Source organism: Curcuma longa, chromosome 3 (genome assembly GCF_044706935.1).
Source record: "Curcuma longa cultivar G26 ecotype Majalengka, Jawa Barat chromosome 3, ITB_CL_G26_1.1, whole genome shotgun sequence".
NCBI classification, from domain to species: domain Eukaryota; kingdom Viridiplantae; phylum Streptophyta; class Magnoliopsida; order Zingiberales; family Zingiberaceae; genus Curcuma; species Curcuma longa.
In genome coordinates this window covers 1,430,351-1,444,344 of record NC_133863.1, presented here as the reverse complement: position 1 = coordinate 1,444,344, position 13,994 = coordinate 1,430,351, and the positions used below count along the sequence as shown (strand labels likewise).

General features: G+C 42.1%; 3 protein-coding genes across 3 annotated transcripts; all 3 read right to left on the bottom strand.

Moving 5' to 3' along the window:
- Positions 1–5,821: 5,821 nt before the first annotated feature.
- LOC141823263 (putative GPI-anchored protein At4g28100) lies at positions 5,822–7,700 on the bottom strand. Its single transcript, XM_074710522.1, has 2 exons — positions 6,858–7,700; positions 5,822–6,365 (listed from the first exon to the last, which is right to left on the bottom strand). The coding sequence occupies exons 1-2, from the start codon at positions 7,488–7,490 to the stop codon at positions 5,979–5,981; spliced, it is 1,020 nt and encodes a 339-aa protein (XP_074566623.1). The 5' UTR covers positions 7,491–7,700; the 3' UTR covers positions 5,822–5,978.
- Positions 7,701–12,435: 4,735 nt separating this feature from the next.
- Positions 12,436–13,110, bottom strand: LOC141824627 (chlorophyll a-b binding protein CP29.2, chloroplastic-like). The gene is made up of 2 exons (XM_074711947.1): positions 13,014–13,110; positions 12,436–12,929 (listed from the first exon to the last, which is right to left on the bottom strand). Exon 2 carries the CDS (start codon positions 12,876–12,878, stop codon positions 12,570–12,572), a length of 309 nt encoding a protein of 102 aa, XP_074568048.1. The 5' UTR covers positions 12,879–12,929; positions 13,014–13,110; the 3' UTR covers positions 12,436–12,569.
- A 154-nt stretch (positions 13,111–13,264) lies between these two features.
- LOC141824628 (uncharacterized) lies at positions 13,265–13,764 on the bottom strand. Its single transcript, XM_074711948.1, has one exon. It carries the CDS (start codon positions 13,631–13,633, stop codon positions 13,373–13,375), a length of 261 nt encoding a protein of 86 aa, XP_074568049.1. The 5' UTR covers positions 13,634–13,764; the 3' UTR covers positions 13,265–13,372.
- Positions 13,765–13,994: the final 230 nt, after the last annotated feature.

Genomic DNA, 13,994 nt, shown 5'->3' with positions numbered 1-13,994 from the left:
TACTTGCCTCATTGGCAGCAACTTGACACTTGAAATACTTTCTGTTTTCAGCAAGCCATCTGGCAGTAACAATAATAGGATGCAAATGCTCATCTTTTTGGATCTTTGAAGACGTGATGTATGGAGAGAGGAATGTTTAAGACTAGAGGTAAGTAGCACAAACTTTGTCTGAAGTCCTTTTTTATTTGTTGTTCTTATTATTAGTTTAAATTGGTAAATTTTGATTAGGAGGTCCAGTACCTGTTAGAGTTATATATTCAATACAAAGTTTTTTTTGTATTATATCATGTTTTAGAGAGCTACATTCTCTACCAAATCCAATAACATATAGGTGATAGTTGAAGTCATTCATTTTAGTAGAGAATAATCTTTAAGGTGTATTTTATTTAATTTAACAGAAAATGTTTCCTAAAATATGTTTTATATATTCTTTTTAGTGTTTTATACAATAATACATGGGGAAAAAAATACTTAAGCCAACTTGTAAATTCACCTTTTTGTGAGATCTTCAACACACACATGTACTTGGTGTACAAGCATCTAATGTGGGTCATGTCCTGATCTTATCCTGCACTATGACTGGCCTAGTGAACAGTATTATATTGGTGAGGTGTTAATTGGATCAAGAAATGGAAAGTACTAAGTTGTTTTAGTCAAATGAGGAATAGGTGCATTAGGGTCACAAGAAGAGAAGATGGTACAAGCGCAACGGGAAAGACACATTTCTTTCCAAATTGGTAGTATAAAATCAGTCACATTTTACTTCCAATGACATAGGCACATTCTTAATATTTATTAATGGAGGAACCATTGATATATATATGATGTCCTTCAAGGGTGAGTAATACTTAATGTAGTCTTTTATACTGTTAAGTAATTGTTTGACATAACAATTTTTTACATAAAAATATTTATGTGCATAATTAGAATCAACTGACTGAAGAATTAATATGTTAAAGAAAATTAGAATCAACGAACTAATAATTATTAAACACATTATCATTATAGTTATATGCGATATATCAATTTCCCGTAGATAATTAATAAATCAGGATTGAAAATTATTAGTCATATATACAACATAAGGGGCATTATTAGGAACTTGATTGAATAACAGGGCTAAATATTTAGATAAATGTATTTATTGTACACAAAAAAATATTGAGTCAACTTAAATTTCTCTAAATTTTGACTCTGGAAGTGATAAACAATTGTGATGTGTAGCGTGCCGCTGCTTATCCGGTGAAAATGTACGTCCAACCATCAAAATACAGTTGTCATCACACTTCATGACTTGCCATGCCATGTCTACTGCATGCGTGCATGAGGCATGAAACAGTACGCGTCCGTACACGCTTCCCGCTGCCTCCAGTATCGATATTTTCCTCTTATTTATTCCACAGAACATAGAGCGATGGAGAGAATCTTCGACAGTAAAGGTTGATTCCGCTATATTATAAAAATTAATTCTTGCTTTGTTTCTCATTCGTTATTCATCTCGGGTCGAGTACTCAGGAATCAGGATGCTCTTTTCTTTTTTTTTCTTTTGATTTTTTTTTTGCAGAGGATGCTCGATAGGCTGTCGTGTCGAACCTCGATCCGAGACGGCTGTGCTGTCATGGGCATCTCTGGGTTTCATGTCAATGTCGCGGTAACTGGGTAACTGCCATGGCGTCCCTGCATTCGGTAGCTTTTCCTTTGTTTCACCCATTGCGTTAGAACCGGAACAAAGAAGAATTGATGCAGCAAAAACTAAGGGGGCGTTTGGTTTGGAAAATGTTTTCCATTTTCTATTTCTAGTTTTTCATTTTCTGATCTACTTTCAGAAAATAGAAAATGCGTTTGGTATGATATACTATTTTTTTAGAAAAGAAAATTGGAAAATACGTTTGGTTCGATAATCTAGAGTTAACTTGGTTCGGTAATCTAGAGTTAATTGTTTCCATTAGTTTTAAACTATCCCAACTATAGCTAGGAGTTAATTATTAAAATTTGATTAAAGCCTAACTTAAAAAAAAATCGCTCGCGCGAGGCCCGCGCGCGGAGGCGTCGCCGAACCTGCGTGGCGCCTCCGGCGGTGTCGCCGGGCTCGGCCGGTGCCTCCGGCGGTGTCGTCGGGCCCGGGCATCGTCGGACCTGTCGTGTTTCATCGCGGGGCCCAGGCATCGCAGCCCCGAGAGGCGCCGGTCCGCTCACATTCAGCGCGACATATGGAGGAATCCTCGCAATCGTAGAGGCGGAGGAGGGTGTCGGCGGTGACGGCGAAGAATGGGGTGGAGTCGAGGCCGAAGGAGCGGTTGACGTCGGCGTACCATCGATCGCAGGAGAGGGTAGACGGGGAGGAGTAGTCGAGCAGTAGGGAGCCAGAGGGGAGGAAAGCGAGCACGCGTAGGGCGGAGAGGGGAGATAGGGAGAGGCGGAGGTCGTAATCGGGAGTGGAGCAGGAAAGACGAAGGGCGGGGAGGGAGAGGAGGTCGAAGAGGAGGAGGGGTGAGGGAGAAGAGGTCGAGCGAAGTGGAAAACGCTGCGTTTTCCCATTTTCTGATTTTAAGCTGGAGGTTTGGAAAACGATCAAAAGTCGTTTTCTGTTTTCTTAGAAAATGGATTTCAATTTTCCAGAAAATGAAAATGAAAACGCATACCAAATGCGTTTTTCGTTTTCATTTTCTGGAAAATAGAAAATGAAAACGGAAAATGCGCCAACCAAACGCCCCCTAAGTTTTTTTTCCTTTAACTAAAAATTGGACCAAATTACTTGATATATCCACAAAACTACTGGAGGCAAGAGCTGCGCGGAATGACAGGGATTGAACGGGGAAGAACTCGATCGAAAGCAGCAGAGGCCAACGCTGACGTACGTAGCTAGTCACCACCCATGGTTTGAACTCCAGCAATTTTAATATCTGCTCGTACTTTGGACATCCAACAACACGATTAATTTATATCTTCTGATGCAATTATATTTCTTTTTGAGCTATAATAAGGAGACTCAAGACTATCAACTTCTCTTTTGAGCCTTGAAGAAGGACGATCAAAATTATCGAAGGAAGATGATTAATCTGTAATCTTATTAATTTGATTGGATTGCAGCATCCAGAATTCATTCGAATTGAATTATCAAAATTTTAGATTTAATCTTTTAAGATTTTTGATAAATTTTAAAAAATTATTTTCACGGTTTATAATCGAACCGAATTTACACTGTGGATACTCGGTATCCGCGAGACGTCAATTTCTCTAGGAAAGGAAGAAATCAATCAGTCTTGTCACTTCCTTAACCCTCAAAAGAAGGATTTTCCTCTTGTACAGCATTACCTGAAGATCTTCAATGGCGATGATACTCATCTGCATCTTCGACTCTTGGAAGAGGCAGGAAATAGCGAGGTACGCTTGGAGAGGTACCTATCTATGTAGCTTACTGCAAGGCAAGCGACGGAGGGTTTCAGATTGCAATGAGACTGCACCTGGTCACGGGGATATCGGCTGATGGTAATTAAAAAGGACTAGTTTCTTTTATCTTCATTTCTATTGACTATATCATGTCCATCGTTACCTTTAGAACCAGAGTAATAGCCTCTCTCCAGTCGCAAAGATCGATAGCACCGATCGTGGCAGATGTTATGTGGTCGCCCTCAGCAGCTAAGAGGTTCGATATAGACGACGAGCACTGCAGCTCTTCTGAGTTCGTGAGCTGGTTATCGAGATCAGACTCCATTCTTTCTCAAGTAATAGCAATTGAAGGTAAAAGTTGGATTTTTTGGATGGGAACAGAAGGGAAGCAGAAGCGAGGGGTGAGCTTTATAGTCAAAACTCGGTTGCCTTCTTCAATCTTGAGTTTTCTGAATAATTCCTTCTCTGCTTGATGAACGGTGATGGGAATGTAATGGCGACTGTATATTTTCCTAAAAAGTTTCTGGAAAATTGAAGGCGCATAGATAAAGAGTGGCAGGGGAGATTAGTGATATGTCGGAGAAGGGCACAGGTGTCACTGTAATGGCGGCGTAGTATGCAGTATGCTTGGTGGCGCCGACGGTGCAACGTGCGATGTAGAAGATAATACCAGCATCAAAGGATCATGCTCTCCATTGCATTCAACTCAAGTCTGCAGCAATCTAGTAAATAAAAGCCTTCCGATTTCGCCGCTGTTGGATTAATGCAGGAGATACAAGGTCTATATGACTGCAAAACTAAATCATCCCAGTTTCTTATTGAGGTCTTGACTTTGGGGATCGCAGAGATTTGATGAATTTTTATCTTTAACCTCTCTTCCAATCTTCCACCATTGCCAAGAATTGGCACAGAGACCTCCTTGCCTTGTTTCCTCATTGAAGCCAGCCTCTACTCTGTTTCACTTGTCAGAATGTAAAAGGAAATCTCTTCATTTCTTCCGCTGCCGCAAGTAGCAGTTGACAGCTATTCTGTAATGTCATTTCAAGCCAGTGCAGGAGAAAAAGCTGTTAAGTCCTTTAATGGCCGCTCGGCAGATCCTGCACAGGAAAACAAAATCTAAACATGTTACATGTTTTCTTCGAGCTTCAGAAGGTACAAGTACCAACTCAACAGGAAAATAGTTTCTTTTTTTTTTTTTTTTAGCAATACCAAGATCTTTTTCATTAGTTTTCCAAAAAGTGGTGAATGGTAGATAACGATCAAATGATGCTTGTTTCCATTAAATTATGCATGTCAAAGTTCTCGGAAAGCTGATTGAGTCGTCTTGATTGAGTCGTCTTACTAAAGTTATGCCATTTAAGTTTGAATCTTGGAACATAATTTTTGTTATACCATGAGACATCATATATGGAAAGATTGTACATGAATGAGTTCTAGAGAATGAGCATATCGATTCTTCTCTTAGGCATATATTTCCATCCCAAAATAGTGCATGATAGAAAGTTATTAAACCGATAACTCACAAAATCAGGATCATCCATCATCCTCAGTACATTGAAGAGCAACAGAATTGCTCACCATTCAATACATAGATCACTGGATCCACTTTTGACAGATTGTTTGGCAGCAATCTTATCCAAATTTGAATTAATATGGAATTAAGGTCGCGATTGTTGCATACCAGTTGCAATTTTCACAACACATCAAAATAAGGATTAAAATAGAGATTGAATTGCCTTAATACTTTGATTGATTCTCTTCTCCCCAAGCTCAACTCCTTTTCAAGACTTGCCCATCCTTACTTCTGTCTTGCATTTTTCATATCTGGAAATATTGCCTTATGTTTGTATAGTTTAATTTGAAATTGGATCTTATTTAGGTATTCTGGCGTGCTTGGAAAGTAAGTAAAGCTTGTCTTGGCTGTCTGTTGCAGGGTGTTGTCATTGCAAATTATGGTCCAACTATTCGAGCTAAAAATGGTTGTAAGGTTTGCTTATGTTTAACATGCACTAATATTGTTGAGGTTATTTGGTTTCTTCGTTCTTGAGTTGCATACATTTCCTCTTGAGATGCTCATCTACTTTCCAGAGGGTGGATTTTCATTTTCAGTTATTCATCTTCAAGTGAATGAACTGCACAATGAGCTTGTAACGATGCACTATATAAATCTCAGAGGTCCGCAATTCTTCAAGTCTGTTACAATTTTTTTTTTGAAGAAATTTGTGCGTCCATTTTATCGTAATGTGAATTAGTTTTCGATGTAATAATTTATAATAAGGTGGCATCTCCATTGCAGGATTATCATTGGGAAGTTATTCTCTTGGATCTATCACTTCGAACGTGCAACTGCAACTGCCCTTGTTGCTCATCTTTCCCGTATCACAGGCTAATGATACTGGTCCTGATAAAGAAAAGCTAAATAACTCCATGAAACAGCACAATATATCATATAGCTATCTGGAGGAGGACAAAAACAGACAGATTAGAGTGGAAGAATTGCCCAAAAAAAAATTTGCAACCAAAAAGTAGCTTTGGATAGAAAATGTACAGAGTGGGTGGGCAGACAGGTGAACACCGCCGACTGCGGCTTATAGCGAGTGGAGCCGATAGAGCGGAATGGGCAGCAAAAATGTGGAAGAGAGTACAAGTGCAACAGTTAAAGCTCCGGGCGGAGCACGAGGAGGAGGTGATGCCGCAGCTGAGTCGGCGAGTTGCTGGAATTGCAGGGAGTCTACGGCGAGCGGCATGTTCTCCTGGTCCGGGCTGCATTTGTAGTCCGATGACTCTCCGCCGCCATGGGGAGGGTGGGCGCTGTAGAGAACGGCGCGCAGGACGGCAGAGGCCGTGGGGATATATGCCGTCCGGTTCCTGGCCAGCAGCCACGTCAAGCCCATTAGTTGGCAGTCGCGGGCAAACATCCTCGCAGTCCGGTTCCCGCTTTCGCTGCTGTCGCCGTCGTCGCCGTTCCCCTTCACCTGCTCACGAAGAAGAAGCTTGAATTAAATCGAGTGTTCATGCAACGAGGCACGTAGAGGGATTGAATGTTGCATGTTCTTCATTTATTACTGGAGGAAGGAAGATTATTGAAGGAAGAAATTGCATGGGAAACCCAAGAAGAAACTAACTTTGACTTCAGAAATTCTGAAGAAATTCTGTTTTCTACAAAATTGAAGCAATTCCCATGACATTTTTCGAGCTGAAAAAGTTGAAAGCAAAAGGTTGCCGATCGGCGATCGCTTTCTACGCCATGCTGTAAGATTTCAAGTCGCATTCAAATTCTTTATTTTAGCAAAGGGATTAATCTTATTCAATTCCTTTTCTTGTCGCCAAACTAACAATTCAGTCTTTAAAATTTGAATAATTTGAGGAATTATTTTTGGTGAAACATCAAAAAAAAGATCAGAAAACATAGAACAAGCAATACTAACGAAGACAGAGAACAAGAAATGGTGCTAATTTAGATATACCTTCTCGAGGGAGTGCAAGCACCGGGTGCAGCCGGCGTACGACGCGTTCAGGCAGTCGCGCTCCAGCTGCCGTACCGCTGCAGTCGGTGTGGCGTTGCGCGGTGGATCCTTTCCGCCGCTGACGTGAAAGGCAGCCGGGCACCGAAGCGACCCGACCTGGTGGAGCCGGATGCCGCAGAAGCAGAGGACGGTGTCGCAGGTGGCGTTGGCGCGCGGCAGGCGGATGCCGCGCCTCTCTAGTGCGCTCTGCAGCGAGTCCACGCACTTCTGGTTATCGTCCGGCATCATCGGCCTTTCTGCGCCGGCGAGTCCTTGCGCGTCATCCGGCGGCGGCCGGACCTCGAGCGCTGAGCGCGCGTGCGCGGCGAAGAGCCACGCGGAGAGCACGGGGCAGCAACGGCTCCGGTCGAGGCCGCCACGGGCGCAGGCATCGTTGACCCCACCGAAAAGCTCGTCTGAGAGGTCGAGGTGGCAGACGCTCTGGTTGTCGCCCCGGGCGACGGGGAAGGAAGGAACGGTGGTGGAGTCGAAACCGTCGGAGCTGAGGGGGTGGGGCTCGAGGAAGGCGGCTTGCAACGTGACTCCAGTGACAAGGTAGAGGACGAGCAGCAAAGAAAAGAGGGAAGAGGGCATTTTTGTTCCTTCCACTTCCTTTCTGTCTTCAAGTTAGAACGGAAGGTTGGAGAAAGGGAGGAAATCGAATGGAAACACAAGGAAGGGAAGGGAAGCAGAGCTCTCCTCTCTCGCTATATTCCCTCTCTTTGGTTAACGTCGTGATGGGGAAACGGAAGAGGAGAGGAGAAGAAAGGAAAGAGGGAAGTACAGGTTTTTTAAACGGAGTCTGTGGAGGTGCGGAAAAGAGAAAAACAGAGGGAGAGAGAGCAGGAAGTGTCAATTGCGGTCATTTGTCTGCCAAACTGTCTCTTTCTCTCTTTTACACTGTAAATTTGGTGGTCGATCTCAATGATGATTGGATTGAAGACGCAGATATACAGTGGTCACGTACATCGTTGTTCTCACTTGACCAATTGGACCTCGAGCCAGCGTTCAAACTCAATTAGAATCCCATTCCAGTTCTTAATTTGATCCGAGTACAATTGACGAGTGCCTAAACTGCGCAGGTCACTTGTCATGGGGATATTCGTATGGCCACAAGAAACCTCTACGATTCCACTGGAGATGCTTTTATTCATAACTAGCTTTAACCAGTGAACCTGTTTTCATGTTATCTATTCATCTTCTTCTCCAGGCTCCGCCTCCTCCAGAGTTGTCGACCTTTACTCGTGGCCATCCCTCTCAGAGCAAAATCCATGACATAAACAACAGCACACTGTAGTCAAATGAATCAACACTGATCGTAAAGAAGAAAAATAATCACTTTTAGAAGTGAGTATGGTTGGCGACAAGGGCACAGCCGCCTTAAAGGAGAGAGTGTTATGGGTCAGTACGACCAGGTCAAGAAGGTCAAGATGTAGTTTAACTCGATGGCACGTCAAATCAGATACATGCTCTTAGAGCTGACAGGATGGGTTCTACATCTCAGCACAGGATCGACAATTCTTGATCTAGTACTTAGCTAAGTCGAGCAGATGATCTCGAATCAAGAAATTACCTCGGTCATGACCGAATAACTATTCGGCATATGACTCAGCTCAAAATTGCACCAACTCGAGCTCCCACGTCTGACTCGGCGTTAGGCTTTACGTCTTAGCTCGACCACCCCTTAGCTCAGTATTCTGCTCAACTCGAGCACCCAAGACCGACTCAAAAGACGGCTCAGGTAGGGGTCAAACACCTGACTCAGCGTTAGGCTCGTCTCGGGATCTCGCATTTGACCTCTCTCAAGGTTCGATTCCCATCACACCTGACTCGGATTCGGGCTTCCTCTGTCGACCTGTGCCCCACTCCCTCAGTGTCTTGCTTAAACGCTCAGTCAGCTTCGTTCTAATCATTTCTCCCAAGTGATATTAGGCAAGTCACCGCCAGAACGACACAGGCGATCATGTAATATGGTGGTTAACCTACTCCTTCATTAATGCAGTATGATGGTGTCGTATGATGCCGCATTAAGATGAATGACATGATTTTTCATTACTGTGATGGCGATAGAATGTTTTCCTTACTTAGATAGGATACCTCCCCTAACAAAATCTTCACTCAAGGATATTCTCCTTAATTAAGACAAGACAAGTTTTTCTTTATTTTCTCACCGCCTTCTATATAACTCCTCCTTTCCGATATAGGTACGCAAAAAAAAAAATCACATACACTCAATTAATATTCTTTACTAGTTTTGCTTCCTTCTCCTTCGAACCGATAATCGACTTGAACATCAGAGCAGCTGAGCCAGGACAACCCTAATCTCCGTCCTCACTTTCTTCTTGTTCTTGCAGCTTTTGGAGCTCATTAGGAGCATGGGGCCCATCGTTTTCCTAGCTCTTTTTCCTTAGCGGTCAACTTGCTAGCTAGGTGGCGGGTGACGTGCTCGAAAGGCGATCTCAACCGGAACAAAGAGAATGATAATAGTGATGATTCTATGAAGAAGATACGATGCGTGGAGGGAGCATACGATTTTTAAGAGGAGAAGATATAGTTTAATAACTATTTTATTTGCACTAAAATGTGAATGTGGAACTGAGAAAGAAATAATTGAGAAGTGAGAATAAATGAATCACTCTTTTAATTAATTTTAATTTTAAACAATGCCTCGATCATAAAGAACAAAAATAATATCTTAAACACAATCAACTTTGATTTATTAACAGTCGTGAATGAAGCTAGTAAATAATTTATGAAAGAAAAATTATATACAAACTTATCTAAATTTTGATTATGATTTCATTAGTTTATTTTTATTAAATACAAAAAATAAATATAATATTCTATATATTTTGATTAAACATTTGATTTAGTAAATAAGTATCTTAATAAAATTATAAAAATATTAGTTAATTTAGTTGAGCTTCATAACAAATCTCTAATTCAGTTCCAACTTAATAAATTTTTTAACAAAATAAATTGAAACCATTTAAATAAATAAATGAGTAAATCTAAATAAGTTGATTTGAATAGTCTGGCTTACACCCTAGCTAAACCTCTCAGATTTCCTTTCTCCTTCCCCTTCCCCTCCCTTCCTCCAGGTAAACTGAGTCTGAGACTGCGTAACGAGTAGACAAAGGGCAATTCTCTGGAGAGGTCAGAGGTGTCCGCTCGTAAGCAGCAGCGAGCACTCCCATTGGCATCCCATCGCAATTCGCATGTGGATGTGGGATCCTTTGGAGTTTGGACTACTCGCATGTGGATGGTCTACAAGATGCTTTGGCGCAGACTGCAATAACTCTACTATAGCCTAAACTTAGACAGACCTCTGGCGGCCATCAACCTTTTAGCTCGTTCGTTCAATCAAACCTAAACTTTAATTATATGAAATGACGGTATGATGGGAGAGGTTTTGGCCTTTACGAGATGGCAACAGGAAGGCAAGTACAAGAAAGAAACTCCAGCGTTTTTTACCACTCATCACATGCTTACCCATTATTTATTATAGAATTTCAAATGGGTGAAAGCCGTCAGAACCACTGCCACAAATTCGTGGGTTTAAACAAGTTGGAAAAGACAAAACCACCGTGAGCTGCAAGAACCGGTGCTGTTATAAATTAAACCTTTTAGTTTACTATAGATTAGTGTTTTGTGGAGTAAATTAAACTATTTAGTACAGAACAGTGCTTTTGTAGTGACCACATGATCAATAGCAAATGTTTAATTTCTCTGGGGTATCACTTTCAATCCTGCAATGTTCATGCAATACACAACAATATATTTGTTCCAGAAATGGAACAGGGAGGACTACGAAAGAAGAAGAAATTCAATCCCCACCAAAATTAATGCCATGCTTCAGCGAAAATTAGTACAAAAGGCCAACTCAAATCCCACAAAAATCAAGGAAGTGCCGGCGGTTTTTGTTGATTTCTCTCAACCGGAGATGCAGATATCTGTATTCTATAGGAGAAACCGATGCGAACGCCGAATGTAGTGGTTTCCAGTTCCCGAGTTCTGGTCTTTCGTAACGGTGATCAGAAAGTAAGAAAAGCAAAAGGCCATGTGGGTAGAGTAGGTGAAGCTGTAAAAAAAAAAGGAAAAGAAAAGGTAGCACAAGAAAGGAGAGAAAAGTTCAGTGACAGTTTAGCTCGAGATGCTCAGTGGATCAAGCGAAAAGATATCTAAGTGGCTCTTGAGGGTGCTCTTCTAAGCCTTGGGTGCAGCCATGTCCTAAATTTATCTCCCTTTTTCTCCACAAACCACAGTATGTTTTGGTTGCAGAATAGCAGCTGCTTGTGCTGCAAGATGGGCGTTGGGTCATGGGAGCGAGTCACTATAGTTACTCAGCTCCTTACGTAGTGCGTTGCACTGGTAATGGAAATCTAACAGCAGGCCAACAAGAGCTGAATATGCTTCGTACAAAGGCACAGTGGTAGTCTGCAACTCTGCAACTCCATTCATCCACTCCATCATTTTGTCCTGTTGCTGCCGCGCATCGCGTAGGCAGTGCATAGGAAACCACAACAGGGTGAGTTGCGATGTGCAGCCCCACATCAATCATGCACCTGACCACTACGTACTATTTAATGGAAGATTGTGATCTAGTTGCATTTTGCCACACCCTCAATTATATTATAAAAGTCGGCATAACTTTATAAAACAAAAAGAAAAAATGAGCTGGATAAGAGTCGAAAGTGACTCATGCAAGCCAAAACCTCTACTCCTCCCAGATTCTCCAATAATGCAATAAGGAATTAAGGTTATGGGCAACAGCACTAGATTATTAAAACCATGTGATTTGGAAATCTTATGGATAAGATAAGTTAATCCACCGGAAGCAGTAGTCCCAATTGCTTAACCACCGAGCCCTGCAGAAGATAATGATTAATAAAGTGCATCCATTAATAAAAAAAACCAATAGCTAGCAATGGATCCTGCCTGTACGATCCTAACATGGAATGGTTGATTTATAGATGAAGTTATATCACTTCCAAACTTATTGAATTTGAAATTATAGAATCAAAATTCAACTGAGCTGATAATCTTAAGTTTGGCTGAGCAACCCAGATAGAGTCTCTGTTCACAACATATATCCTTGTGAAACAATATAAATCAGTAATAAAATTTTCAATGTGAGATTAAAATCTCATTTACAATGGAGTCTCCTTCATCTATGTTTCGTTTCCATTCAAATTTCTAGGCAAGTATTAGATCTTATCTGCAAATGCCTCATCATAAGTTGAATGGAACAAATTATCACTTTAGGAGCTGCCAATTACCTGCAAATGCCTGTGAAATAATATGATAAACCTTCAATTGTGTTCATTGTGAAACAAATGATTGAGCCTGAATTAGCCAGCTGGGCTAGATCCTACAAGGACTAAAGATAATACACGTAAAGCTTCATCGTTAGTTAATTGTCTAACACTAATACAGGGATTCATCTAAAACGCCAAAAAACAAGACTATATGCAAAAAAAATCATTTGAATCTAATTACTTTACCAGTAGATCACGTACCTGTGTTTTGTGGATTCGACATGCCAGAAATTAGGCAAGAACAAGATTAAATAACTTAATTATGAATTAGATACAAGTAATTAACCTCGTCAAAACACCACAAAACGATATTACGTTGGGGCAGTCCACAAATAGAGCGAAGCCCACGAAGTGCTCAAGAGGAGAAGGTGTCGATGATTGTGGTGTGAAGCGGGTCGCTGAGGTGTGTGACCCAGTTGTTGAGCGGCCCCTTTCCGGTGGCGGCGGCCTGCACGGCGAAGCCCAAGAAGCCGACCATGGCGAGGCGGCCGTGCTTGATCTCCGCCAGCTGCAGCGTCGCCTTCTTCTCCGGGTCCGCCGCCAGCCCCAGCGGGTCGAAGTACGGCCCACCCGGATACAGCTTCTTCTCCGGGTCCAACTCCGCGTTCCTCTGGAACTCGATGTACCCGATGAGCAGCACTTCGATCCATATCAGTGTCGTCATGTTGAAGGGTAGGGGAAGCCCCAGGTACGACGACCCATCCACTAATTCCACCTAAAGCAACAATTCTTAACATGAATTCATTTCAAAAATTGGATTTTTTTTTATCGATTGGTGTGCAATAATTTTGAGTATGACCTTGCCGGCGTCCTGCCAGATTCTGATCACTCGAAATTTGGTGTTCAAAACCTCCAACCGACTAGAGATGGAACCGTATATAACAAAAAATTTCCCAGTTGAGTTATTTGCAGGTGTGCCGCAGCTTCCTGTCAAAGAAAATTCGATTCAATTCCAGATGGTGTTGTTCTACACAACAGAACTCTGATCCCAACCATCCTATTTAGGCACGACTGTTCATTTACTCTGGAAGATAAGCAATAGAAGATATATAATCAAATTACTCCGTGGTTATCAGTGCAAAACTATACAATTGCACAAGTTGAACCTCTGTTCAGCATTCATTCTATCACTCTAAATAACTATCTGGTTTCCAAACACTAGTTGGGTCCCCAGCAGCTGAGGTACATCACTTTCCTCAGCGACTCCTCCGACTGCTTGGCTCGCTCGCTGCATCTCCCATCAGAGACGGCGGAGGACATCCTCGCCGACTGCGACAGCGACCTCATGCGGCTCTTGGCATGCTGCTGCACGGACCTCAGAGCGTAGTTCCATCTGCAAAACCCTGCTTGATCCTTGAGCGCCTCCACTGCGCCAACGCTTGCTGCCACCAAAACCGAAGCTTTATTCACTAAAGCCATGCTATGCTTCGCTCTCTCTCTCTCTATGAGTTCTGAAAACAAACACTTCTTGTTGCCAGGAAGATGAACAAGGGCGAGGCTTTATATAGAATTGGCTCGTCCTCGGTTTCGGCTTTCCGGTACCAGAAAACAGGGGGCTGTCTTCCTTTTCCACTGGCCCAAACCTGTGGTTTCAAGTCTATCGGTTCAATTCTTCATCCTGTCTTTTTCTAAATTTATCTCCACAATTAAGCACATGACAAACAAGATCAGAATTTTCTATCCAGAAATTAATTAGATGCCCACAGACACCGCAGCAATGACCAATTGGAAACTACTGAAGACTGATACGTGCCAGTATTATTATCGGATTAGAATACGA

Excerpts from the sequence above, each read along its gene's own strand:
- LOC141823263 (XM_074710522.1), bottom strand. The coding sequence starts at position 7,490 with ATGCCCTCTTCCCTCTTTTCTTTGCTGCTCGTCCTCTACCTTGTCACT. Across the intron at positions 6,366-6,857 it reads GCTTGCACTCCCTCGAGAAG|GTGAAGGGGAACGGCGACGA; the intron begins GTATATCTAAAT and ends CTTCGTGAGCAG.
- LOC141824627 (XM_074711947.1), bottom strand. The coding sequence starts at position 12,878 with ATGACGACACTGATATGGATCGAAGTGCTGCTCATCGGGTACATCGAG.
- LOC141824628 (XM_074711948.1), bottom strand. The coding sequence starts at position 13,633 with ATGGCTTTAGTGAATAAAGCTTCGGTTTTGGTGGCAGCAAGCGTTGGC.